Source organism: Drosophila ficusphila, unplaced genomic scaffold (genome assembly GCF_018152265.1).
Source record: "Drosophila ficusphila isolate 14025-0441.05 unplaced genomic scaffold, ASM1815226v1 contig_607, whole genome shotgun sequence".
Taxonomy (NCBI): Eukaryota; Metazoa; Arthropoda; class Insecta; order Diptera; family Drosophilidae; genus Drosophila; species Drosophila ficusphila.
Genome location: NW_025064537.1, coordinates 2,649,127 through 2,674,814, shown reverse-complemented (window position 1 = coordinate 2,674,814; position 25,688 = coordinate 2,649,127). Strand labels below are relative to the sequence as shown.

The following is a 25,688-nucleotide window of genomic DNA, read 5'->3' as shown; positions in this document are numbered from 1 at the left end:
ATTATAAGTAATAATTTTTTGGAAAAACTTTTGAGAGCCCCAACTATTAGGTAGAATTTTACTCTAAACGGGCACACTGTAGTGGCATTCGAAATAAACGACTACAACGGCGCGTCGATCGCTAAACTGAAATTGTTGTGAAAAATTTTACTGATTAATTGTGTTGCTCTTGGAAATTACAGAATACCATCAATTTTGCCTTCAAAACTTTTGCTAAAAGGTAGGTGATCATCTGGATCGAAACAAAAACGCTACAAACTATAGGCAGCAATTCGCTATTGTACTTGACTGGAGTCGTGAAACCAGGACACACTCACACATAAAGAGAGCTCTGTAATGTCTGGTCTAAAGAAATTCCAAGACAACGAGGAATGGCGTCAGAAACTGCGTGCGTTTCTTTTGACAGATCGGTAAATACGATACCCAATAACTTTCTTTCCTTGGATAGTGTTGCACTAGTGTTCGATTCCATAGTCCTTTGAAATTTGAAAATACACCCTTTTGAATGCCTGCATGTCAAATACCAAAAATAAATTGTCCGAAGGAACAAAGCGTGTTTGGGGATACTAATTTTTGTTTTTACGTTACAGCGTGCCGAAAAAACCAGTAAAGATGGACGAATCGAAGGATATGCGCTACAGTTTGGAGATCGATGAGGATCTAAAGAGACCATTAAAGGCGAGGACACAGACAGTCCCTTTACCTAATCCCATTATTCAAAAAAACGTCAATTTCAACGAGGAAACCATATACGAAGGCAGTTCCCTAGGCCAGTTGGACGATGGCGACGATAGCTTTAGTGCCTTCGAGCGAATGTGCGACAAGACGGGATCTGATCCGGACAGTACTCTGTTCCAGTACCTACACAGCGAGGATCGAAGCCAAGTTATGGCCAGAGCCAAGGATCGCAGTACCGACGACCAAAAAGAGATAGACGCCTTGCGTCGCATGCTTGAGGCGGTCGGCACCGATGAGGATCTACTGGAGAACGAGAGTCCAGTGAAAGGAGTAGAGTGCACTCAGTTGGAGGACGTGGAGGCGCCGTCACGCTTCTGGGACAACACTTTAGCCGGGGTCGATGAGTCGGCATGTGGCTCTGGGCTAGAATTTAAGACGAAGGTCTCACCTGTCAAAATGGTAGGCCTGCTCCGTCCTTCAACCATAATCGAGGATAATGAACAGGACTCGGATGTGTCGTCCCATGTCAGCTTCCGAAGCGCTCGCACACTGAAGACAAATGCCTCCAGTTGCTACGAAACAGCCACGGATAGTTCGCTTAGTGGAACGCTTCTGAACGTCGATGATCTGTTCTACGCAGCAATTGCAAAGGCCAAGCCACCAGGAATGTCTAAAGGCGAGGAGTTGGAGCTTCTAAACGATCTTCACGGCAGTCTTCAAGAGCTAGCATCGCTTCCAAAAGAGGAAGAGGAGGAACCGTTGGATGATGTAGAGGACACCATAATAGAGCTGTCCTCTTCGGACGACGAGGAGGTACAACTAGTATCAGAAGTGAAACAAGAAGACACTTCGCGAGTTTCCGCATTTGGCATAAATAAATCCACTGACCAGACGACTGTGGATGAGAATAAGGAAAACTCTTTGCATTTCAACGATACCATGGAGGAAATGCAGTACATGATGCAGAAAGGCATGGAGTTTATGACCGGTGGAGCTCCACCAACCGCTGCCGTTAAACCTCTAAGTCCTGTGCTCGCCAAGCAAAACACGTTCTTGATTTCTCCGAAGCAAATGCCCAAAGCGCCAGCTGCAGCCTTCGTGCAGCCAAGTTTACCGCTTCGCTCTTGCAACAAGCCACAGTCGGTGGGAGCATCGCCGAGCAAGGCCAAACAGCCGCCCAAGGTCGAGCTTAGCATGGAGTGGAACAGAAAGAAATTCTTCAGTGGATCCTCGGGCATCCCACAGCGTCGGCAACAGCAGATAAAACAACCGCCATACGCCAACATCGTCAGTCCCATTCGCACATATACGCAGAAATCGGGCATCGCTCCGCTGATGAGTACATTTCGCCCAATCAGTACTGACATGTTGACTACCCTGGCCATCAGTGAGCTGGAGCAGGAATCCCGCTTGTGCCAGTTGAAGCCCGTTTCTAACTCGCAGGCCAGCACATCCAAGGGAATTGGGGGGTTCGGAATAAAAGGCATCGATTCCACCGCCCACCTGCTGCCGAAAAAGGCTTACATATCTTCAGAGATCAAGCACGTGAGTTGCATTTTATTTCGAAAAACTCAGAATAGTCAGATATTTTGAATAGTAATCTTTTTTAATAATCACTGTAATTCCCTTTTACGTAGTTTATGCTTTTAGAAGTACAAACTTTTTGATACTTTTGTTTTTTTTTTTAACAGATGGTGGATGAGCGTACTCCTGTGCCCATGCCCAGTGTGCCTCGGATTCAGAAGTACCTTAACTCGGCTGTGGAACCCACTGTCTTACGTCACGATGGTAAAATGAAAATGCCCGGCGAGACCACCCGAAACCCGTCCTCAACACACATTCCTCGCCGCGCCAATCACAGCTTGGCTGATCTGTCTCTCGCCTCAGGAGATGTGTCCTTGTACACGATAAGAGATGCCCAAAAGTTTTAAGTCCCTCAATAATAATAATCACCTCTCTTAGGGTTAATATTGCAACAATAATAAATGTATTGTAAAACTAGTACTATTAAATGCCTTCGTTTTCGTCATATCAAATTAGCAGGATCACTGGTTTTGCAGCTGAGGACCTTTCCAGGCTCTATTGACCTTGGACTCGGAGGGTCTTCCCAGTTCGGTGCAAATATACCGACCCACTTGGATAAGTTTGTCCAGGCTTACACCGGTTTCTAGGCCCAAGCCGTGCAGCATGTATACCACATCCTCGGTGGCTGCGTTGCCAGACGCACCCTTGGCATAAGGGCATCCACCAAGGCCGGAAACCGAGGAGTCCACGACCTGGATACCATAGTCAAGTGATGCAAGGATGTTACTCAGCGCCTGGCCGTAAGTGTCGTGACAGTGCACGGCTAGATTTTTCGCCGGAACGGCTTTGGTCACCTCGTCGAGCATACGGCGCATGCTGCCAGGAGTGCCCACACCAATTGTGTCGCCCAGGGAGATCTCGTAACAACCCATTTGATGCAGTGCCTCCACCACTTTGACCACGGCACTCGGCGCAACGGCACCCTCATATGGGCAGCCAACCACGGTGGACACATATCCCCGCACACGAACTCCGTGCACCTCGGCTGCCTTCAGCACGGGTTTAAAGCGTTCGATCGCCTCTCTAGCCGTGCAATTGACGTTTTTGAGAGAAAACGCATCGGATGCGGCTCCAAAAACTGCTACCTCTTGGGCTCCCGCCGCCAGAGCACTTTCGAACCCTTTTAAATTGGGCGTAAGCACAGGATAACTGACCCCGGCCACTTTACGGATTCCGCGCAGCACCTCCGCATTGTCGCCCATCTGGGGCACCCATTTGGCACTAACAAAACTGGTTGCTTCAATGGATTGCAGACCCGTCTCGGAAAGTTGGTTGATCAGCTCGATTTTGGTGGCTGCCGGCAGCAGTTTAGGCTCATTTTGAAGACCATCCCTTGGACCCACCTCCACAATTCGCACATGATTACCTGTGCTTGTGGCTGCCGAACGCTTTAAGTTCAAAGACCATTGAAATAAGTTGAACATTAAGATTTTTATTGCATTTACCTTTGCTGCTAGCCAAACAAGGGATCGTATATGTGGTATTTTCATGGCTCAACTTGTAAATAAAAGTTACGTATGGTTCTTCCTCTTTCCTCTTGGCTCTTAACAGCTGATAGGAGTTCAAGCAACAGTCGGCAAGATCGATTGCTTCGATAACTTTTTGGTTTAATTGTAGGACCATCTCTTAAAACGAGCGTAGCAAGCAAATTTGTAGGGGTGAGAATTTAATTTGGAAAAAAATACTTAATACTTATATCTTAAATCTTTTTTTTGCTTGCGCACAAGTAAAGAATTTTATTACAACATTACATACAACATACAAATATCTATTTTTTGTTCAAAGTTGAGCCCCCTGCTACGCCCATGCCTTGTTTGTAAATCCATCCCTTTAATTGTAAACACATTTTTTTTGTTACACATTTGAAGTTTGCTTAGTCTTTTATGGAATTGGAACCAATAGACGGTTCTTGTCAAGAAGATGAGGATGTGTTTCACTTTGAAACCGAGCACCTGGCCCTTCGTGGCAACCAGTGCTATGCTAATTTACTGCGTACCATCGCCGTGCTGCAGGCTCAAAGGATTCGAGTTCATCAGCAGATTAATGAGCTGGAGACATCCCAAAAGGCGTACTTGGAGAACCCTCAACTGATGCTGGAGAAATTGCGGAACAATGATCCCCTTATATCGGAAAACTACTTAACCATTGCTACGCTGCCGGATATGCCTACGTTAGATGCAAATAATGAAAAAGTTGCCCCAGGTGGGACACCAACGAAAATGGCTTCTTGGAAGAACCCATCGAGTGGTTCTACGGACAGGAGCCACGGCCGACCGGAGAACTTTAACCGATTGTGGACAAACGATGAGCAAAGACGGTTGGAGCAGCTGCTCATTCAATATCCGCCAGAGGAAGTGGAAATGCGTCGTTTCGCTAAGATAGCCAAGGCCTTGGGTAACCGCACGCCGCAACAGGTCTTCAGCCGTGTCCAGAAGTATTTCCAGAAGCTTCACGATGCCGGAATGCCGGTGCCCGGCCGGATACCTAAGCATCGACGGGCGGGACTAAGTAAACCAAAGGTACATTTAAAAAGGTCAACCTTCTTTCCTGCTCAGAACATATCGCTGCAAATGCCGGAGGACGATTTTTCACTGGATGATATGCAAGTCCTGTCGCCGGCCAACGAGATGATCCTGCCGTCAGCATCATTGCAAATCAAACACGAACCTAAAAGCGAGGCAGAACTCGCCGACCCTGAACAGGATTCGGAGGCCAATCGCAAGCAGGATCTGCGCCTTAAGCTGCTAACAGCCATTCATGATGAGAAACAACAGATCGAGAATGGCTACGAACCCGACCTGCTGGCACCAAAATGCGCAGAATGCGAGGAGGCTTCTGTGACTAGGACGCAATGGCGTTGCAACAGCTGCTATTGCCACCTGAATCTGTGTGGCGATTGCCTGGCTAGTCAGTTGATTGAAGAACGCTTCGAACATCTAAGCCATGAAGTTGTTGTTGACAAAGAGTCTTAAAAAGATGACCCAGGTGTAGTGTAAGACCTTTCAAATAATTATTGCGTTAAGAGTTGAACAAAAACGAATCCAGTTTGGTAATACCAAGATCCATATTTTTAGATGGATTTACTACTTATACTAAAGACATGCATAAGCTTAAGCCCTGTTCCTGTTCTATGGTAAGCTAGAAAGAAGTTTCAAGGTGAACAAATTAAAATGTTTTCCAATTCAATAGCGTGGTTTAGCACAGAGACAATAAACCGATACTGAAAGGGCTAACATGTTCATTAAAATGTAAATGCAGATTGCAGGCAGCATTCTTGAAGAGCTTAGGAAAAGGAAACTTAAAACTATATATAAAAGTAAATATATAAAATTGTTCCAGAAAATAGAATAGCCACAGACATAATAATATTTAGTTACTGAGACGATTTCATTTCTTTATTGATAGCTTAAAGTAAAATAAAATAAAAAAACGTAAATAAAAAAGATCCACCTTTAGTTACGTACTTGGGCAGTTGATTTCGGTAGTGACTGAAGGCGCTGGCGACGTTTGGACTCGAACTCGGTTGCCAACTGCCAGGTTTCCTTGTCCAAAGTCTCCTTTCCGCGGGCGATGCCTAGCAGACGCGAAAGGACCAGCAATCCGTGGAGATCATCGGCATTACTTTTTACGTTGGCCTTGCGCATATCCACAAAGTCCTGCTGGATCATTTCAGTGTGCTCCTCGCTTACGTTAAAGTTGCTTATCCGTGCTGAAGTTAAATACTTGCGAAACTGCTCAAGTCGCGTCGGCTGAAGATAGTGTTGGGCTGCTTTAAGAGATTCACTGACGAGGTCTACTGCCTTAGCATCAGCATTTATGGGCACCACGAAATCGCTCTGAAAACAAGACATTTTAGTTTAGCTGGGGGAATCAGCTTTCTTTCAGTTCTAAAGATCTCACCGGTAACATACTTCTTCCTTCGCTGAGCACGAGAACCGGAATGTTGGCATGGTAATCGATTTGGTAATACTGAAAGTCGCACTTTAGCTCCTGGTTGTTGATCAAGTGAGCCAAATGCTGAACCGCATGAACGCCGTTGGCCTCCAATTTGCCCTGCTGCATGCAAGTCTCATCGAGCACGAGATGCGTGTGAGGCGCCAACTGCAGCACGCCAGAGACCAATTTGTTGGTCTCATAGTCCTTTCTGTGAGTATATACATATATTTTTACTTTCAAAAGTGTAAAACTAGTTCTGTTTTTCCACTCACTTTGGAGCAAAAGCCGCGGTGTTCATCGTCTCAAGGGTCAGTGGAAGGTAATGGCTGGCCGGCAGTAGCAGCTCCAGAATATTATACAACTTGGTGGTGAAGTCCGGCAAACATTCCTTGGGCAGATTGCAGAGGTTTAGGGCAAACTTGCCGATGCTCTGCATCTCGGACCGACTGTAGACTGTTGAAATCAGATGAGAAAGTAAATACTCAGCGGCCAGGTCGTCGTCGAACAGGCAAAGTTTAAGTAACATGCGCAGATCCTTGTGAACGGCCAGCTGGGATGGATAGGCCTCTTCACATGGTACTGTGGGCTGCCGTAAACTTTTGTCCAGAAGCGGATTGACATGTGACAGCATCTGAACGCCAAAGGCATGCAGTCGGGGTATGAGGAAGGGTGATGGATGAGCTGCTTGAAGCTCACTTAGATTCTCACAATCGTCAACGTCTAGAGTGGCGGCGTCCAGCGAGGAATCCACAGACAGGAAGCCCACAAAGTCCACAAGGGCGTTAAGCTTGTAGCTGTCGAAGTCCTCGTATACCTTCACCATGCAAGCCATACTGGGACGATCCGGTAGTGGCGAGTTGAGCAAATACTCGGAGCCTAGAGTGGTTGAACAAGGGCCAGATTTGGCCTCCTCTTTCGCCTTGATCTCCTCGAGGCAAGGCCGCTTAAGGCTGGTTTCATCTGCTCCGTCCACCTCCATGGCATCCTGTTCTTCGATTGTCCGCTTTTTTGCTAAGCTAGGCGATTGAGCTTGGCTAACCAATGTAACCTGTGGACAGCATTGCTTCTCGTGATCTTTGCTCCAATCATTCAAGCCCGGCACGGAGATCACGAACATGGTTCGCCTCTCGCCATGCACGTTGCTCTCCGCGTTGAAGTCGATTTCCTCGCCGGTGGAAAGTTTTAAGCAATCCCTGTACTTTCCGTTCTGCAGGCGCCTGCTGCCATCGGCAGACTTTAATTCGTAGCGCTCCAAGTAGATCTCCGGGTCCATCATGTCCTGGATCATGCCGCGGAAACGCACCAGAGTCTGATCTTTCAGTTTGTGCAATGGAGTGTAATTCAGCAAAGGAACAGAGTGCCAGCGGCTGGGATCCTTTAATAGGTCATTGAGAACAGAGGTGTCCTTGTGCTGGGGGGCCAGTTCTTCGGGCGTGCTGGGTAAATCCATGACACAGGGCATTATTTTCTTAATGTAAACTAATGGAACCTCAAATCGAATGAGACCGAAAAATCAGCTGCTTTAAGCGCGCCAAAATCTGATATGCGGCATTTTTATAAGGTCCAGCGATAGCTGTCCTATCGATTATTGGGCTACCAGGGCTGCTGAACCTCTGCCGCAGAACGGATGTAGAGGCGGATGTGCACATCCGCAAAAAAGTGTACAATTTTGGGATTTTCCAAGGGCCAGAATCATGAGCAAGAAAAGCAATGTTTGGCAGTTCTTCTACAAGGCATCCGACACAGTGGCCACTTGCTGCCTATGCAACAGGAACTACTCGCGGAAGGGACGCGGCACCACCTGCCTAAGGAACCATCTGAAGAGTAAACACCCAAGCGAGTTTCTAACTCTTTCCGAGGACATTAAGTACATGGATCTGGTAAAGAGGGAGATATCCAGTAGCTCTCCCCAGCATCCCACGGCACAATTGGAATTAAATTTGCACGTAAGTGATAATTATAAAATATTATAAAATAATACTTTGAGTGAGGTCGGGTTCATAACCATTTATAGATACTTCAAAAAGGGGGGAGGTGATTCCCAGATCCCTACATCTGTAAATTTTCTGAAAAATTCCGATAAGTACATATAAGTATTTGGAGATCTTCATTAATCTTCGTTAATCTAAAATTTACAAACTGCGTTGGTAGCGGATGCGGATATAAAGATCCGCACTTGCTCTCATAAGATATTGGCATTGTCAATTATTAATTAAGCCTTAACCCTAAATTAACTTACTCTTTCAATATGTGAAATTAATTAGGTATAGAAAAACTGGGTTATAAAATTAAATTGATAAATTCGGACTTTTGTAGGACCCAAAAATAGATAACGAATTTATTTATTCTATTTAATCTAGTTTGGAAGTTAAAATCTAAAAAAAATACAATACATTAGGGAAATACATTTTTAAAGTAAATTATTTTAAGATTATTCATCACATTAAAATAATAATAACGTGTTTTAAACTTTAAACTTTAGGAAACGGATCCAGATCCTTTAGACACCGAAGACGTTTCCTGCAGTGCCCGCTGTGATGAGAAATTAGCTCTAATGCTACTTAACCTTTCCTTCAAATTCATTGAAGAACCGGGGTTCGTGAACTTTGTAAGAGTCCTGCAGCCGAGATATGTGATCCAATCAAGAAACTACTATGAGAATCTACTTTGTAAGGATATACACAGAAAAATGCAAGCGCATCTTAAGGAGCAGATTGATCTTTTGGATGCCATATCGTTGTCCACAAGTTATTGGAGGTGCGACAGTGGTGAAGGACTGCTGACTTTGACTTGTTCTGGAATTTCAAGAGATTTTCAAAGCCACCGACTAATGCTAAAATGCGAGGCTGTAAACTATGGAAGCTCTTCAAAATTGGCGTGCTGTATTCGGGATCTAATACCCAGCTTGCCATTAGAGGTTCCCAAAGAAAAGATTCATTGCGTGATTAGGGACGAAACAACGGCTGTGTCAGGCTCCCTTCCCGATTGCAGTGTGCATCGTTTGCAGATGTGCGTAAGATTTTCGTTGCAGTCGAACGAATTGCTCCAGAACCTGTCTTCAAAGTGCAAGCAAATAGTTGATCATTTCGCTTCTTCTAAGATGGGCCATGATCATCTTAAATTCATTCAAGAAATCCGCCTAACAAGAGACGCTTGCAAACTCCAGTCTTATGATCCATTACAATGGAATTCGACCTTCCAGATGATGGCCAGCGTGTTCAGGATGAAAGATGCTATCTCTCTATACTGCGAAGAATATAATTTGGTCCAAATATACCCTGATGAATGGATAGACATTGATTTGTGCAGCAAAGTTATGCAGCCTTGTGAAGAAATCATTAAGATTTGGAGCAATCCCTCCACCACCACGTCATCGGTAATTCCACTGGTGGCCGCTTTGCGGGATTCTCTTAGAACTGATGTTCACAACTATGTTTCCTCTGTGGTATGTTATAAATCAAGATTTTAAATAGTCTTAACTTATATTGTTTATTTTAGACTATTTGCAGTTTTGCCAGAAAGCTGCTTGAAGAACTGGAAATGAAGTTTTCCCACGTCACTAGTGATATCAGATTTTTAATGGCCACCTATTTAGATCCAAGGTATAAGCAAGCGTTCTTTTCCGAGCGGGAGGAGCAGTTGGTGGCCAATGAGGTTTTGCTGCTGCTTACCCGAGTACATGAAGACAGCAACGGCCAACCGCCTTTAAAAGTAAACAAAGTTTCATCTTCCTCCTTCCATAAGAATGAATCAAAAATTGATAGCATTCTGGATAATATGTTAACAACTTTGTCAACTAATACTCAACAGACGACAACATCATTTGGGTCCCAGTCACAGATTAAGAATCTATTATATCTATACAACTCCGAGCCTAGGATCGATAGAAATATGGACCCCTTGATGTGGTGGAAGGCAAACATAAAGTATAGTTCCATGTATTCTATCGTTAGGAGATTTTTGTCGGCTCCAGCGGCAAGCGTGGCTAGCGAAAGCCTGTTTAAAGAATCTCCACACTTGTTTTGTGATATACGAGCTGGATTGTGCGCCGAAAATGCATCCAAAATATTCTTGATAAAGTCTAACTTTAGAAATTCGTATAGCAAGGAGTAGTTTATTTTATATTTCTTAACTTTAGATAAATTATGTACATTTATTAACTTTGAACTTAACACTAATTGATCGCACGAAAAGTGAGGTCTTGCACTTAAGTCGAATCGGTCCGATCGGATCCTAGCCCCTGTAGTCAGGATCATTGTGTTCCTCTTCATCTTCCTCCTCCTCCTCTTCTTCATCTAAATTGTAAATACATTTTTCGTTTTGTTGATGTTAAATAATATTCGAATTGTAATAAACTTACCATGATCTCGACGTTTTCGTGTGTAAGCCCGCTTGCTGGCGACTGGCGCTTGGTCTGTTTCGCCATGGAGCAGTGAGTTGCGATATAATACCAGCGGCTGCCATTCCTCAGCCCGGCTGGATGGCATTGCGGGAGGTATCATCTTGTCCAGGAAACTCATAATTACCTTCTTATCTTGTTTTAGAAGCTTATAGTTGAACTCGTTTAGAACCTCAAGGAAGAGCAGACGAGTTGGAGCTCGCACTGGATCATCAGACTCTTTGTTGGCCGCAAAATAAATGCCGCCCCTGTGAATGGCGGCTACAGATTCGCGATTCTTAATTGCATCAAAGCCAAACGTAAGAGCAAATCGCTTGGCCAACTCCTTAAGGTCGACGAATTCTTGCGAACTCTTTGAAACAGCTCCATCTTCATTTTGCTCCTGCAGGCTCTTGAAAACCGTGATAAGGCTCAATAGAAGAGTCATAGCAAAGTTTACTTTGTTTATCTCCCGAGCCTTTCCCAATGTGGCTTTGATAATGTCGCCATAATCGTTGTAGCACTATAATGAGTAGTTTTTAATCATCTAAACCGCACACGAGAAATTTATTTAAGATATTTGTTAATGCCATTAGACTCACCTTTACGTAATATTTAAAAATGCTGGCTGCCCTCATTGTTGGTATTATATTGTACACTACCAACTTGCAGTAACATGCCAAAAAGTTGCGTTTCTTATGCAGTTCCTCGATTCTAGTTTCGTCTTGTGCCGCATCTTGCTTAAGGGAAAACACATAGTGCTGAACAAAGTTATCCAAGATAAGATGCTCATCCATTCGTGACTTGTATTCCAAACCACGAATGTGTTCAATTTCACTGCGAGCCAACTTATCAGAAAAGATGATTAGCAGATCGCAGATGGACTGGTAGGCCTGCAAAATATTAATTGCAATTGTTTTCGAAAATCGAGTTGTAATGTTCATAACAAACCGCCTCTTGGATCTGCACTGTTGGTCCGTCGCGGGTTAGTTCAAAGCAGGCTGCCATAAAGGAGTCCAAGTTTCTACGCAGCTCAGCAACCACCTCGGCGACATTAAGCGATTCGCAGTCATTTTCAACGAAGTATAGTCCCCAGCTAATAGAGAAATAGCATGCCTCAATGCAATAGGCAAGAGCTTCGTTGGGCAGACATCGTTCAACGTTCTCCTTGGACTGAGCCTCCTCGACGTCCTGGAACAGGGACTTGAACAGCTCCCAGGGGTTGAGATTGTGCGAGGAGTAAAGGATAGAGAGGACTTTGAGGGTGATCGTTATGTTGTAGATGTCATCCTCGTTGGGGGTCTCCTCGCCTGGGTAAACATTCAAATATTAATCAATTAACCCTACACTTTTAAAAGTCCCACATTTAAATACCTTGGATAAGGTTGCGCCACTCCTCAATAGCGTCCTTGTATTTATTGACCGCACTCTCGATTATATTGGATCTGGCGATGTTGCATCTGGTGTAGGTGGCACTTCCCTCGGCGCATAGACATTCAAGGGTTTTTGCGCATGTTTCTAACACTTCACGACCCGTGTGCATGCTCATCACCTGATTTATACGGTCTAACAGAGCCTGTAGGTTGCCTTCTTGTCGATTGGTAGTGTACAGATTAAGATCAAAGTACTGGGGAACTGCTAGCAGGTTGGCCAATTTCTCGCTGTCTGCCTGATATTTTTCTAGCAGCGACGGCAAAGTGACGATGAAGTGTTCTGTCAGCCTGGCCTTCTCATCCTGAATAGCCTTTAACTCCTTTGCGCTAAGCGTAAATTTTCGATTGCTGGCTCGTCCGACCGGTACTTCTCCAGTAGCCGATTGCTTAACGCTGCTGACCATGATTTCAATGAGTGTCGATTCCTGCTTGTTGTCGAGGACTTCCTCGTTGGGACCAGGTTCCTCCAGCAGTAGATCCGTCATACATTCCCAGTCCTTTACCATGTCATTGCTATCGATAAAGGAATCTACAAGATAGGCACCATGCTCGTGAAGCTCGGACTCGATAAAGAACTGCACCAAGTCCCGAACCAGCGGTGTATTGGGCATACGCAGTTTGCCCCTTTTGGTTTTGGTCTCTTCCATGTCAGCAGTTAAGTGAAACAGACGAACGTTTAAGAACTCGGCGGCTGCCTGAGCTACACCACGATGAGAAGAATAAACTAACTCGTAGACGATTTCACAATCCTTGTCAGCCAAAATCTCTGGGTGGATTCTGAAAACAAAAACGTTGTAGAAAAACGAGCACAGCATATACAATTTATCTTACTTTAAAATACTGATAACCAGCTTGACGGCATGAACCGACACTTCAAACTCTTTGTCCAGGGTCATGGCCACAATCCTATCCTTAAACTTTGAAGTGAACAACTCGAGCTTGCCCTTAAGCTCCTCCTTCTCGTACAGCGGCAGCAACGATTGCAGACAGCGCAGACGCACCTCTCCAATCTTGTCGTGAAGCGTCCAACCGATGTACTTAAGGTACGAGTCGTCAAGAAAGTTTTGAGGATAGTTTTCCATCCAAATTCCGATCTCGGCCATACAAATGGCGCGTATATCTGGCAAACTGTCCCTGTACCTATGAACAAACACAGACTTGAACATGTAGGTTAACATGCTCTTTATCTCGTCCATATTTTCTTCCAGTTCGGATCGTTTGGTCATTAGTGAATCCAAACGGTCTGAGGCACGACGATCTCGAGACTTCAAAAAAGTAAAATTAGTACTGGAATCCTGGCAAATAGTTGCTACTCCACCTTCACACGTTCAGCTTCGAATTGTTTTGCGGCATTGTCAAAATTATTTGAAACAAGCAGGGCCACATCCACCAAGGCAGTCATCAGTTTCATTGCCGCTAAAGTGGCCGTGTGTCGGAAGGCTCGCACCTGCGAATCCGATAGTCCAGTAAGCAGCGAGATTACGTTGTCCATCAAAAACTGGTCGTAGATTATGGAGTACTGGCATTGTTTCACCAGCGTTTGTACAAAATCGCAGAAGTTGTTTTTGAATTTTCGCCACTGGGTTCCCGTCATGATCAAGGGATATTCTCCACTTTCCTACAACATTTTACTGTTTAAAAATTACCTTTTCAGCTTTTTCCACTATCCTTACCTCGTCAAACTCCTCGGTCATGCGTCTAATAATGGCTGTATGATCCACAGGATACTGTATATCCTCGGATATCTTACCCTTGCAGCCACTGGCATTTATGAAGAATTGCATTAATGCAACTAGCGCCGTTTCCCGGTTCGCTTTGTATTGCTCAATCCACTGGTCAACAATGCTCTGAAATAAACGGATTGAAACTAATTCGTTTGAACGCAAGGATGAAGGTTTTCTCTTACGGCAATAGGATTTTTGGAGTGCCTCACAATATAGTACAGGCTGTTCTCGTCCGTGGTTATCTCTCGCTCGGTGTCGATCCGCTCGTGGTGCCCTTTGTCCACCGGCTCCTTGCGCGGCCTTTCAACGCGTTCCTTACGTTCTGTTGGTCCCTTTCGGGTGGCGGGAGTCTTTCGTTTGCGCGCAATCGGCGCGAAGAAGTCATCCTCGTCGTCATCAATAATGGGTGGCTTATCCCGTACCCCACCCCGGGCCCGCAACCTGGTCATCCGCTTGGTGGGACTGTCGGCGTCCGAGGTGCTTTCGTTCAGAGCATCGCTAAAACAAATGGTTGCATTTATCTTAGGCCAAAAAAAAAGGTGAAACCACAGTGAGCTATACCTGTGCAATTCCTCGTATTCCGGCGGCGGATCATCCATCCGTATGCGCTTTCCCCCGCGGCGCGCCATCATTTTATGTATTTAACTGGTGGGTTACAGACCTCAATGGTTTCTAAACATTAAAAAATAAATTAAACAAATCAATTTTGTCAAAAGCGTCCGCTACTACAAGTGATGACACTTTACCTAAAGTACAGCGTAAAAATATCGATAGGCGCAATGGTCAAACAGGGCTGCTGGAAATGGAAAGTACCTACAACTACAACTTAGCTTTGTAACTATTATGGAAATAAAAAAACTAATATTTTAAAACGTATCTAGTTTCGCCATCAATTTTGTCACATATTTAATAAAAAAAATCTTTAGGCTGTGTAGCCCTGCAATAAATGCAACTGCTTATCGATAACACCGTGTCGCCGCTTCACCAAAAGAAAGAAGAAGAACCCAAAACAAAAATTAACTCTGCTACAATAAACAAAGTAAAACATTTTTATAAATGACTGAATTCGGAGGAGATTCGGGAGGTCGATTAAAAGGCGTGACTATAGTAAAACCCATTGTTTACGGGAACATAGCGCGATCCTTCGGCAAAAAACGCGAGGAGGACGGGCACACGCACCAATGGAAAGTCTATCTGAAGCCCTATTTTAACGAGGACATGTCCATTTATGTAAAGAAGGTCCACTTTAAGTTGCACGAGAGCTACGCCAACCCAAATCGAATCGTGGTAAAGCCTCCGTACGAGATCACAGAGACCGGGTGGGGCGAGTTCGAGGTGGTCATTAAGATCTACTTCAACGACCAGTCGGAGCGCCCGGTAACCTGTTATCACATCCTAAAGCTCTTTCAATCGCCCGTCGTCGATGGTGAGCTTACCTCTAGCACCACCATGGACACCAAGAAGGGTCTCGTCTCGGAGTCGTACGAGGAGATCGTTTTCCAAGAGCCCACCCAGATAATGCAGCATTATCTTCTGCTCTCGGAACAGAGCGCAAATGGTCTTCTTACCCACGATACTGATTGTAACTAAAAATAGTTATTTTTAATTTACAACCACATTCACTAAGTACAAACTTCATTTACTTTTTTAGTTGAGGAAAAGAAGACAAAAACTCTGGATAACATTGTCAATGTGAAGCAGAAGGTCAAGGGGGAGATTGTTACACTTAAGGACAAACTAAAGCTGGCACGTGAAACCATATCTAAGTTCAAGGCGGAATTGGCTAAGGTGCAAAAGCAGGCTACATAACATCTGCTAAAATGCTTTCCGAATATGCCTCGGAATTCGCAATTCATTTTAAGTTTTAAGTATATATATATGTATAAATAGTAAAAAAGAGAATTAAAAATGCGTTATGTATTTAACTTATCTGTTCATATCGTGGGCAAGAATTAACACCTACTTCATGCAAATCTTGCTAAAGTGCCGGTTCTGGGTTAATTCACATTGGTATTAAAATTGACTAAAGTAATTTTTTGCAGTACATTTGCGATTCATATCGGTGCCTATCGACTTTGTCTGTGTAGCTCTGATCAGCTGAAATCACAATTTTTTTTATTCATTTAGCAAGTTTTCTTAATAGTGACAGCTTCACATTAAATTTTCAAATGTCCAACTTTGTTAACTTAAACGAAAAGTGCTTACTGTAAGAACACAAGCCTCTTCTTAATTTAATTTCATTTTTTGGATTGTCTTGTAGTAAAATTGTGGACTATCTTAAACTCGAGGATCAATTAAACCTGTGGAGTGCTACTAAGTGCATACCCAAACTTCAAAAGGTCGTATCAAGCTCCTGGCAGATCCGAAGACAACACTATTTACGCCGGAACACGTTTAAAGACAAAGAAATACTTCTTCAAGACTTTTTACAATGCATTGGTTGTACTGTAGAGAAGTTTATTTTCGAAGACTTCCCTATAGATCAATTGTATGCTTTCCGAAATCATGGTTTTCCCAATATGCGGGTATTGGATTATTCAAATGAAGATTCCGATTTAGTCAATGACGTGAAGACTCTGGTAAATTGCTTTCCTCTAATAGAGACATTTAAAATGGGAGCTCTGATCGGGGGGCTAAGCTACGAACATCACATAGCCAGGTGGAAGAACCTGAAAAGGTTGGACATCATGGGATCTTCTAAGCATTGGAAAACTATATGCTTTCAAGAAATATGCCAAAAATTGCAGCTACAGTTTTTAAGTGTTTCCTGGAGAGAATCGGAGGAAGATGCCTATGTAGAGGCCATATCAAAATTGCAGGAACTGGAGGAACTAAAGTTGGATTTAAACCTCATCAGCAGGGAAAATACAATAAAACTATTAAATCTTCCAAAGCTTCGAAAACTTTGCTTTGAAGAATTTGAGGATGTGCAGGATTTTCTTGATAACATAGTTGAAATTCGTGGAAAGGATGTTACAGGAATCACCTGGAACGAGAATTTTTGGCTGTGGCTGAATCCCAATCGATTTAAAAATGTGCAAAAAGTCTCGATTATAGACGAAGGAGTCGTAGAAGGAATTTGGTATGCACCCATTTTTAACAAAAGTCTTAGTGATTTTCCTCAATTGCTAGAATTGTGTTTGGCAAACATAAACATTTGGCAGACTGGGGACGAACTATGGGAAATGATCTATTCTTGTCAACAGCTAAAACTATTACAGTTGGAAAATTTCGAGATGGAGCATGAATTTTTCGATTTCAGTTTTATGTCTATGGACAAGGCTTTATGTCAGAGGCGTGACCCCTTAGTCATAAATTTTTTGAATACCTATCATAAAGATTTGGTAAGTGACTAACCTTAAATGACTGTAATGAAAATGTTTCTTTTGCAGATTTTTCAGCATTTTATTCATTCGAAACTGAAGATTTTCATCAACGTCAGTAGGGAATCCTTGTCAAAGTTCTCGGGCGGAGTTTTGGAGTTGGAATTTATTTCTAACAGCAAACAAGAAGTTTAACATACATATGTACACATGTCTGTACATACAACCAAATGGGAATTTACATAAGATAACACATTTTTCTGTGCAATAAATTATTGCTTTGGACATTTGAAAAATAAACTTTCTGTTAAAATAAAACTCTGCAGCTCAATAATGCTAATAAAGGCAATAGCCTATTCGTAATTCAGAAATAAATAATTCAGAAATAAATGATAATGGATAATCCAAAATTGGCTATTAAGTAAAACCATTTCAAAGTAACAAGTTCATATATTATTTTTTTAATTGATACATTGTTTTATGAAAAATTATTTTTTATTCGTGCCAAAGGAATATTTTCCACAGCCCAGGGCTCCAGAAAGTCCACCAACGATAAGTATCAGAGCAACAAGCTTCATTTTTAGGTTTTGAATGCAATCCATATCCGCTTTGACTTGAATTTATAGCTCTCCAACGTTGCTAATAATATTAGTCAAATTATACGTATCGAAATGTATTAGGCAGGCATTATTTTAATTGACATTTAAATTACGAAAAACGCTTTAGAACAAAAACAATTACTTAAAGTTCATGAAGATAATTCACAGAATTTACATATGAAAATTTGTTACTGAAATTTCAATGACCTAAAATCAAAATTTTAGTTTTATAGCTTAATTTTATTTTAGAAGCATTTCTATGTCTAGCAGTGCTACTTTCTGAAGTAAAAAAAATTACAATTCGATATAGAAATTATCTAATTTAAACAATATGCGGGTATTGGATTATTCAAATGAAGATTCCGGTTTAGTCAATGACGTGAAGACTCTGGTAAATTACTTTCCTCTAATAGAGACATTTAAAATGGGAGCTCTGATCGGGGGGCTAAGCTACGAACATCACATAGCCAGGTGGAAGAACCTGAAAAGGTTGGACATCATAGGATCTTCTAAGCATTGGAAAACTATATGCTTTCAAGAAATATGCCAAAAATTGCAGCTACAGTTTTTAAGTGTTTCCTGGAGATAATCAGAGGAAGATGCCTATGTAGAGGCCATATCAAAATTGGAGGAACTGGAGGAACTAAAGTTGGATTTTAACCTCATCAGCAGGGAAAATACAATAAAACTATTAAATCTTCCAAAGCTTCGAAAACTTTGCTTTGAAGAATTTGAGGATGTGCAGGATTTTCTTGATAACATTGTTGAAATTCGTGGAAAGGATGTTACAGGAATCACCTGCAACGAGAATTTTTGGCTGTGGCTGAATCCCAATCGATTTAAAAATGTGCAAAAAGTCTCGATTATAGACGAAGGAGTCGTAGAAGGAATTTGGTATGCACCCGTTTTTAACAAAAGTCTTAGTGATTTTCCTCAATTGCTAGAATTGTGTTTGGCAAACATAAACATTTGGCAGACTGGGGACGAACTATGGGAAATGATCTATTCTTGTCAACAGCTAAAACTATTACAGTTGGAAAATTTCGAGATGGAGCATGCATTTTTCGATTTCAGTTTTATGACTATGGACAAGGCTTTATGTCAGAGGCGTGACCCCTTAGTCATAAATTTTTTGAATACCTATCATAAAGATTTGGTAAGTTACTAACCTTAAATGACTGTAATGAAAATGTTTCTTTTGCAGATTTTTCAGCATTTTATTCATTCGAAACTGAAGATTTTCATCAACGTCAGTAGGGAATCCTTGTCAAAGTTCTCGGGCGGAGTTTTGGAGTTGGAATTTATTTCTAACAGCAAACAAGAAGTTTAACATACATATGTACACATGTCTGTACATACAACCAAATGGGAATTTACATAAGATAACCATTTTTCTGTGCAATAAATTATTGCTTTGGACATTTGAAAAATAAACTTTCTGTTAAAATAAAACTCTGCAGCTCAATAATGCTAATAAAGGCAATTGCCTATTCGTAAGTCAGATAATCCCAAATTGGCTATTAAGTAAAACCATTTCAAAGTACCAAGTTCATATTTTATTTTTTTAATTGATGACATTGTTTTATGAAGAAACACATTGATTCGTGCCAAAGGAATATTTTGAACAGCCCAGGGCTCCTGAAAGTCCACCAAAGATAAGTATCAGAGCAACAAGCTTCATTTTTAGATTTTAAATGCAATCCATATCCGCTTTGACTTAAATTTTATAGCTCTCCTACGTTGCTAATAATATTAGTCAAATTATCCGTATCGAAATGTATAAGGCAGACATTATTTTAATTGACATTTAAATTACGAAAAACGCTTTAGAACTAAACAATTACTTAAAGTTCATGAAGAAAATACACAGAATTTACATATGAAAATTTGTTACTGAAATTTCAATGACCTAAAATCAACATTTTAGTTTTATAGCTTAATTTTATTTTAGAAGCATTTCTATGTCTAGGAGTGATACTGCAATTATCTATAAAATAATTTACAATCCGATATCGAAATTATCTAATTTAAACAATGCCATACGATTTTCTTATACAAAAATAAGGCAAACAAACATTTTAATCAACGATTGTAGACAATTGACGTGACCCACGGTTTTATTTTAGTCTAGTCTAAGCATATGTTTATAATACCCACGTCTGTATCTATTTAATATTATTTTTAGGTTTTTAGTACATTTATCTTAAACATTGCAATGTATGTTTTACATAAAACGGTTTAACTTAAAGTGTTTTTTACCTATTTTTATGTTCACGTTAGTTAACATTCACTGTGTCCCGATGACCCGGTGAATTTGGAACCAGTAGTTCGCAGGCGAGTGAATCAATGCATCTGAACCAGCGTCGCGGTTCTGAACCTGAGTCCGAATCCAATTCCAGTTCCAGCATCCCCACGGAATAATAAATGCTATTGTTTATTTGACTTGTTGAGTGCATGTGCTTGTCCGGTGGCTTCGGGTTCCAATCGAAGCCCGAATTAAAGATACCATGATTTTATGGACCTGTTTCGTTAAAGTGTATTATGATTGTGCATTAATAATTTAGGCCCACAATTCCACGCACACACACACTTACAGACGTATAAAAGATACAAGTGATGCGCGCTGCTCGAGAGTGAAAATTTTTAACTGCGCAAACGCAAACGCGTTTCCCCACCTAGAACCAGTTGAGAAACCCAGAAGAAAGGTAAGTTAATGGCGTTACTAATTTTGGGCACCGGAATATATTGATATTTTCGGCTAAACCCTCGCCACTTGCAGCAGCCCACATCGATGACGCTGCTCAAATCCTCGCTGCTACTCTTCTCGCTGCTAACGTCGCGGCTCGAAGCAATTCCGGTTTTGGACAAGACCCCCGCCCATTCTGCACAATCCGCGCATCCTTCGCCTGGCGTGCGAATTCTTCGCGCACCCGAATCTCTGGTGGCGCCCCTGGGAGATGAGGTGGTGCTGGAGTGCGAGACCAGTTTGCAGCCAGAGCGATTCGAGTGGAGCCACCGAGGCAGCAAATCAACCGGCGCCGGGTTCAAGTACCTCCGGACTGGCACCGCCAAGGCCAATGTCTCCCAGGAAGCGGCGATCTCACGGCTTAGGGTGCTCGTCCGCCAGGACACATTGGGCGAGTACCGGTGCATTGGTTGGTTCGGGCCCCTAGTGGTTACCTCAACCACAGCTCGCCTGGAGCTGGCCAGCTCTAGCGTAGTGAGTGGCTCCAAGTTCGAATCAGACCTCCAGTGGCGCGTGGCTGCCGGAAACACGGTGCTATGGCCCTGCGGGCAGAATGTGCAATCGAATCCAGCCGCCAGTTGGTCATACTTCCGGAACGGAGTGGAAATCAAGGCTGAATTCGAGGGATCTAATGGAAATCTCTTCCTGAGCAATGTATCCACCGAATCCTCAGGCATCTACACATGCCAAGCGACAAACCCAGCCTCGGGTGAGAGAATCCAGCTAGACAGTTCACTGCAACTGCAGGTTACGACAGACCAAAGGTCGCAGAGTAAATGGCCTCACTTGTTGAAAGGACAACCCAACTCACAGGTAGTCACCAGTCGGGAAGGAAGCTCGTTGCTGCTGATGTGTCCTGGAGTTGGGTCACCACCACCTACTGTTGTCTGGAGCAGTCCTGATGTCGAGGGAGCAGTTAAAAATAGGCGCTCTAAAGTAATTGGCCATACTCTGGAGATAACTAATGTACAAGTTCAGGATGCAGGCACCTATATCTGCTTTCAGGACAATGGAGTTCGACCTGCGCTAGAGCACTACATAAAGCTGCGCGTGGAGCAGCCACCTAGGATTGTTCGTCCACCTTGGGCAAATCTCACCAACGAGGGTGAACACTTACGGTTAGAATGCGAGGCCACCGGAGTGCCCAAACCAGAGATCTACTGGCTGCTCAACGGACACAGCAGCACTGGTGACACGGAGGCTGAGCTATCCAACAATTTTCTAACACTTCACAAAGTTCTGAAGCGACACGCCGGCTACGTTCAGTGCTTTGCCCGCAACAGTCTGGGCGAGCAAAGTGCGAGTACCCTACTGGAGGTTAATCCCAAGCAGATTCAAGAACCCCGTGAATCGGGGGGAACCCACCGACCGAAGCCCAACCAGGGCTCGAAGCAGAAGCAGATGTTTCCACCGTCTCCCCCAAATGTAACGCGACTCACCGACGAATCCGTGATGCTCCGCTGGATGGTACCCCGCAACGATGGATGGCCCATCGTCATCTTTAAGGTTCAATACCGCATGGTTGGAAAGCGCAAGAGCTGGCAAACCACCAACGATAATATACCCTACGGAAAACCGAAATGGAACTCGGAGCTGGGCAAGAGCTTTACGGCCTCAGTGACGGACTTGAAGCCCCAGCACACCTACCGTTTCCGCATCCTGGCCGTTTACTCCAACAACGACAACAAGGAAAGCAATACCTCGGCTAAGTTTTACCTGCAGCCGGGGGCAGCACTGGATCCGATGCCGGTTCCGGAGCTGCTGGAGATCGAGGAGTATTCGGAGACGGCCGTGGTGTTGCATTGGAGCTTGGCCAGCGATGCGGACGAGCGACTGATTACCGGCTACTACGCCTACTATCGGCCCTCGTCATCAGCGGGCGAGTATTTCAAGGCCACCATTGAGGGAGCGCAGGCAAGGAGTTTTAAAATCGCCCCTCTAGAAACAGCCACCATCTACGAGTTCAAGTTGCAGTCCTTCAGCGCCGTCTCCGCCTCCGAGTTTAGTGCCCTTAAGCAGGGACGAACCCAGCGCCCCAAAACCAGCACTACGGAGGAGCCAACCCTGCAGATGGGCGACCGAGACACGACTACTCCCAGTCACAACGAGACGTTTAGCATGAGTCCCATGCTGACTGGGACCATTGGCGGCGGAGCAGTGCTTATCCTTCTCTTGGTCAGCACTTGCTTGTGCGTTTGTCGGCGCAGAAGTTCCCGGGGAAGGGGAAACAATCAAAACAAGCCGCGAATGGCGGAGATTCGTGAGGATTTTGTGCCACTGGGAAACTGTTCGCCCACCAAGCAGCGCCAGCGAACCCGGCACATACACATCACCCTGAATCCGCTGGCCCAGCAGCAGCAGCAGGCGATGGAGGACAAGAACGACACCGACCAGGACACGGCTTACTATCAGCGGCCAACCAGCTACGACTACGATCCCGGCTTGCGGCGAATGTCTTCCTCCTCGCTGCGCCGCTCACAACGCACGCTGGAACGTGCTGGCGGCAGTAATGGCACCAACAACGGCAACAATAATAATCTCAACCAATCCGTTGAGGCGGGTCCAGTTGAAAATGTTGGAAAGCCGAGTCGTGTACTCATAAAGCGTCCGCGGTTGTCCAGCCGCTCCGAGAATCTCTCTTCCGGCAGCCTTAACAGCGTTGGCGTGTAATCGCAATCTCGTGATCTTTAGTCTGTACATCCCTACGCCCGATGTATTATGCTATTCCTCTACCTCTGTTTTATCTACCACTTTGAATGACAAAACCTTTGCTGTTTGTACTTACGTACATGTATATGTACGACTACGACGTAAAGTTAGGGTACTTAAATAGACATTACTAGATTTATGCATGCATGATCGTTTAAAAGTAAGCATTATGTCCATTCGATTATAAGTCTTCCATGTTTCGCGATAAGATCAAAATCTGTACTGATAGCTTCTTAATTACCTTTGAAAATGACAATAAAGCTTGTGGCTTCAACTTTTAACTTTATATAAAAATTGTGTTTATATTTTTCCTTAGACAATAACATAACTACTCAGGTTGGAAAAGTGTTCTAGGAAAAACTAGGCTTTTGAAGTTGTCGGAAAATATTGAAAATTAAATCTAATTCGGATTGGAATTTTATCTCAGCCTTAACTTGTAGTAGGCATGCCAAAAAATGTAAACATTGATTTTGTAAGTAAATATGTAAATATTTTGACATAAAATAAAAAAACAAATATTTACCGATAAAATCAATGTTTGTTGCAGGTGAGAAAATAGAAACATTACAATTTAACATGACTTATCGTCTTAAAAAAATGGTGAACAAATAAAAATGGTTACTAAATAAAAATTAATTTTCAAAGAAAAATTTTCCACTTCCCGCCAAAGAAAAAATTGATAAATTTATGGTTGTGGTATTTTAACGGTATATTGCTAGTGAAAGATTCTTCCGCGAAAATGGTATGGCGTTAGTAAATTTTTTTTTGCCACCCAAACGCGCTTGGGATTTATAAAGCTGACAGCTAATAATTGGGTCGTCGTCAAAATTTCTATTAGTATCGTTTTTTTTTTTTTTACAAATTTTGGCCGAATAATCAGATGAAGCATTTAGCCTAAAGACGAAGCTGCTCTTAACCCGCACTGAAAGTAAGGCCTCGTTTCATGGACTAATAAAAACACATAAGTAAGGAAGCGCCCATTGTTTTGCAGAGCCAGCTGCAGAGGGCCTGGCCCCAAAAACAAAAGAATTCGCTGAATCGCAAACGGGGTAGGCAGAAGCAGGATGTCGAACCTATCCGTGGGGCAGATGATCATGGATGCGCAACGCATGGCCAGCCGGGTCAAGGACCTGGACGCCCTGGGCACGGCGCTCCTGGAGGAGGCAGAAACCAATAATCGGTTGGTGGAGAGCCTGCGGCAGTACCAAGACGACATCGAATCCCTCAACCGCATCTCAAACAACAAGACTAACGCGGACATGGTCAATCGCATCCAACAGCAGAACATCAACAGTTCGGAGATCCTCAAGGAGAATCGCGAACTGAAGATCTGCATCGAGGACTACGAGCGGGTCATGGAACTGATGATGCAAAAGTACCGCGAGCACACCGTCTCCAAGGTGCTGGACAGCAAGTTTAGCTTCAAGGAGCTGTACAATGAGCGCATGTGGCAGGTGATCCGGGAGCAGCGCGAGAAGATCAACGAAATGGCCGCTGTGATGCAGCGAGCAGCCAGCATTGATGACGGGGTGGTGCAGCGGGAGCTGCAGACCATCTCTCAGCTGCGCCTAGAGAACGAGACATTACGCGAGCTGCTTCAGATCTCCAAGCAGTACGGCTCATCCCAGCGTCCAATACGCGAGAGCGACCATCTGCTGGAGGAGAAGGCGGTGCAGACGGACAGCCTAGCGGACGACTCCGCCGACGACCTGTCCATTTCGGGTGCCTCGGTGGAAAACATGAACAACAACTCGGTCATTCAAATGTACAGCAGCCCGGAGCAGGCGGCGAAGACCGCCAGCACCACCAACTCATTCACCACTGCCCCAGTTCAGAGTCAAAGTGAGATACAAGCACCACCCGTTGCGGTAATCGAGACGGCGGCGCCGGTGGATCCGTTGGTTGCTAACGACAACAACAATGGACCTGCAGTCAATCCAATCAGTACCCCGCCACCAGCGACGACGCAAAACGATTCTGGCGAGGATCAGGCTGCTGCGACCGCAACATGATAGGCCCAGGTGCTTCACGTTGTTGCTTCATTTGGTCTTCAGTTCGATCACTGCGCTGTTGCATCGTATTTACTCACCCACTCACAAAGCAGCCCGAATATAAAGAGGGGCACTCATAACCTGCATTAGCTCTTAGCGATTGATAATCTCTAAGTAATTTATACATACGCATTACCGTTTAATGTCCATACGCATTGTAAACAATGAAGTTCATAAGATCAACCCACTCACACACACAAATGTAATGTACAATGTACTCTGTCGATTTTATGATTTCTAAATAAATTCCATAACAAATCGAGGATTAACCGAAATGTTGTTTAAACTGATGTTTTTAAAATTACCCATTTTTTGTTTAGAAGGTGTTTATTTTGTTTAAAAGGTAGTCATATGTACTTGTATGAATGCAAAAAAGGAAGAAAATTAAAACGTTAACTTTTATTTTTAGGCTGGTCTTCACACAGAAGCTTAAATATTCATCGTAATTAATAAGGATCTTGACAAAAAGATTTTTTTTATCATTAAAGAGCTCTGAACAAACCAGTTAAATAAAATATATTCTGTTG

The 25,688-nt window shown here is 43.5% G+C and overlaps 10 protein-coding genes across 14 annotated transcripts; 7 read left to right on the top strand and 3 right to left on the bottom strand.

Annotated features, from left to right (window-relative positions):
- Window positions 1-88: 88 nt before the first annotated feature.
- Window positions 89-2,690, top strand: LOC108088211. 3 transcript variants are annotated; one of them, XM_017185915.2, is made up of 3 exons: window positions 89-220; window positions 591-2,223; window positions 2,370-2,690. In XM_017185915.2, exons 2-3 carry the CDS (start codon window positions 613-615, stop codon window positions 2,607-2,609), a joined length of 1,851 nt encoding a protein of 616 aa, XP_017041404.2. In that variant the 5' UTR covers window positions 89-220; window positions 591-612; the 3' UTR covers window positions 2,610-2,690. The 3 variants fall into 3 exon arrangements, with proteins under 3 accessions (XP_017041404.2, XP_017041402.2, XP_017041401.2); XM_017185913.2 differs by having other exon boundaries at window positions 89-388; XM_017185912.2 differs by having other exon boundaries at window positions 89-410.
- On the bottom strand, window positions 2,637-3,823 carry LOC108088212 (hydroxymethylglutaryl-CoA lyase, mitochondrial). Its single transcript, XM_017185916.2, has 2 exons — window positions 3,708-3,823; window positions 2,637-3,650 (listed from the first exon to the last, which is right to left on the bottom strand). The coding sequence occupies exons 1-2, from the start codon at window positions 3,750-3,752 to the stop codon at window positions 2,724-2,726; spliced, it is 972 nt and encodes a 323-aa protein (XP_017041405.1). The 5' UTR covers window positions 3,753-3,823; the 3' UTR covers window positions 2,637-2,723.
- Window positions 3,824-3,895: 72 nt separating this feature from the next.
- LOC108088210 (ZZ-type zinc finger-containing protein 3) lies at window positions 3,896-5,705 on the top strand. The gene is made up of 2 exons (XM_017185911.2): window positions 3,896-3,920; window positions 4,131-5,705. Exon 2 carries the CDS (start codon window positions 4,146-4,148, stop codon window positions 5,232-5,234), a length of 1,089 nt encoding a protein of 362 aa, XP_017041400.1. The 5' UTR covers window positions 3,896-3,920; window positions 4,131-4,145; the 3' UTR covers window positions 5,235-5,705.
- On the bottom strand, window positions 5,636-7,747 carry LOC108088208 (mini-chromosome maintenance complex-binding protein). Its single transcript, XM_017185910.2, has 3 exons — window positions 6,471-7,747; window positions 6,163-6,406; window positions 5,636-6,098 (listed from the first exon to the last, which is right to left on the bottom strand). Exons 1-3 carry the CDS (start codon window positions 7,658-7,660, stop codon window positions 5,715-5,717), a joined length of 1,818 nt encoding a protein of 605 aa, XP_017041399.2. The 5' UTR covers window positions 7,661-7,747; the 3' UTR covers window positions 5,636-5,714.
- Window positions 7,748-7,810: 63 nt separating this feature from the next.
- Window positions 7,811-10,316, top strand: LOC108088196 (E3 SUMO-protein ligase ZBED1). Its single transcript, XM_017185896.2, has 3 exons — window positions 7,811-8,144; window positions 8,681-9,643; window positions 9,697-10,316. Exons 1-3 carry the CDS (start codon window positions 7,893-7,895, stop codon window positions 10,309-10,311), a joined length of 1,830 nt encoding a protein of 609 aa, XP_017041385.1. The 5' UTR covers window positions 7,811-7,892; the 3' UTR covers window positions 10,312-10,316.
- Window positions 10,293-14,464, bottom strand: LOC108088195 (cohesin subunit SA-1). The gene is made up of 10 exons (XM_017185895.1): window positions 14,295-14,464; window positions 13,916-14,231; window positions 13,683-13,856; window positions 13,328-13,627; window positions 12,841-13,274; window positions 11,951-12,786; window positions 11,528-11,886; window positions 11,179-11,469; window positions 10,559-11,099; window positions 10,293-10,493 (listed from the first exon to the last, which is right to left on the bottom strand). Exons 1-10 carry the CDS (start codon window positions 14,363-14,365, stop codon window positions 10,432-10,434), a joined length of 3,384 nt encoding a protein of 1,127 aa, XP_017041384.1. The 5' UTR covers window positions 14,366-14,464; the 3' UTR covers window positions 10,293-10,431.
- A 241-nt stretch (window positions 14,465-14,705) lies between these two features.
- Window positions 14,706-15,658, top strand: LOC108088141 (YEATS domain-containing protein 4). The gene is made up of 2 exons (XM_017185806.2): window positions 14,706-15,315; window positions 15,385-15,658. Exons 1-2 carry the CDS (start codon window positions 14,790-14,792, stop codon window positions 15,540-15,542), a joined length of 684 nt encoding a protein of 227 aa, XP_017041295.1. The 5' UTR covers window positions 14,706-14,789; the 3' UTR covers window positions 15,543-15,658.
- Window positions 15,659-15,826: 168 nt separating this feature from the next.
- LOC108088228 lies at window positions 15,827-17,352 on the top strand. Its single transcript, XM_017185937.2, has 3 exons — window positions 15,827-15,939; window positions 15,994-17,077; window positions 17,126-17,352. The coding sequence occupies exons 1-3, from the start codon at window positions 15,902-15,904 to the stop codon at window positions 17,249-17,251; spliced, it is 1,248 nt and encodes a 415-aa protein (XP_017041426.2). The 5' UTR covers window positions 15,827-15,901; the 3' UTR covers window positions 17,252-17,352.
- A 2,677-nt stretch (window positions 17,353-20,029) lies between these two features.
- LOC108088207 (interference hedgehog) lies at window positions 20,030-23,396 on the top strand. 2 transcript variants are annotated; one of them, XM_017185909.2, is made up of 2 exons: window positions 20,030-20,360; window positions 20,438-23,396. In XM_017185909.2, exon 2 carries the CDS (start codon window positions 20,447-20,449, stop codon window positions 23,069-23,071), a length of 2,625 nt encoding a protein of 874 aa, XP_017041398.1. In that variant the 5' UTR covers window positions 20,030-20,360; window positions 20,438-20,446; the 3' UTR covers window positions 23,072-23,396. The 2 variants fall into 2 exon arrangements, with proteins under 2 accessions (XP_017041398.1, XP_017041397.1); XM_017185908.1 differs by having other exon boundaries at window positions 20,031-20,360; window positions 20,435-23,396.
- A 475-nt stretch (window positions 23,397-23,871) lies between these two features.
- LOC108088217 (FGFR1 oncogene partner 2 homolog) lies at window positions 23,872-25,430 on the top strand. Of its 2 annotated transcripts, none has more exons than XM_017185924.2 (2): window positions 23,872-24,038; window positions 24,081-25,430. In XM_017185924.2, exon 2 carries the CDS (start codon window positions 24,175-24,177, stop codon window positions 25,120-25,122), a length of 948 nt encoding a protein of 315 aa, XP_017041413.1. In that variant the 5' UTR covers window positions 23,872-24,038; window positions 24,081-24,174; the 3' UTR covers window positions 25,123-25,430. The 2 variants fall into 2 exon arrangements, with proteins under 2 accessions (XP_017041413.1, XP_017041412.1); XM_017185923.2 differs by having other exon boundaries at window positions 23,873-24,038; window positions 24,102-25,430.
- Window positions 25,431-25,688: the final 258 nt, after the last annotated feature.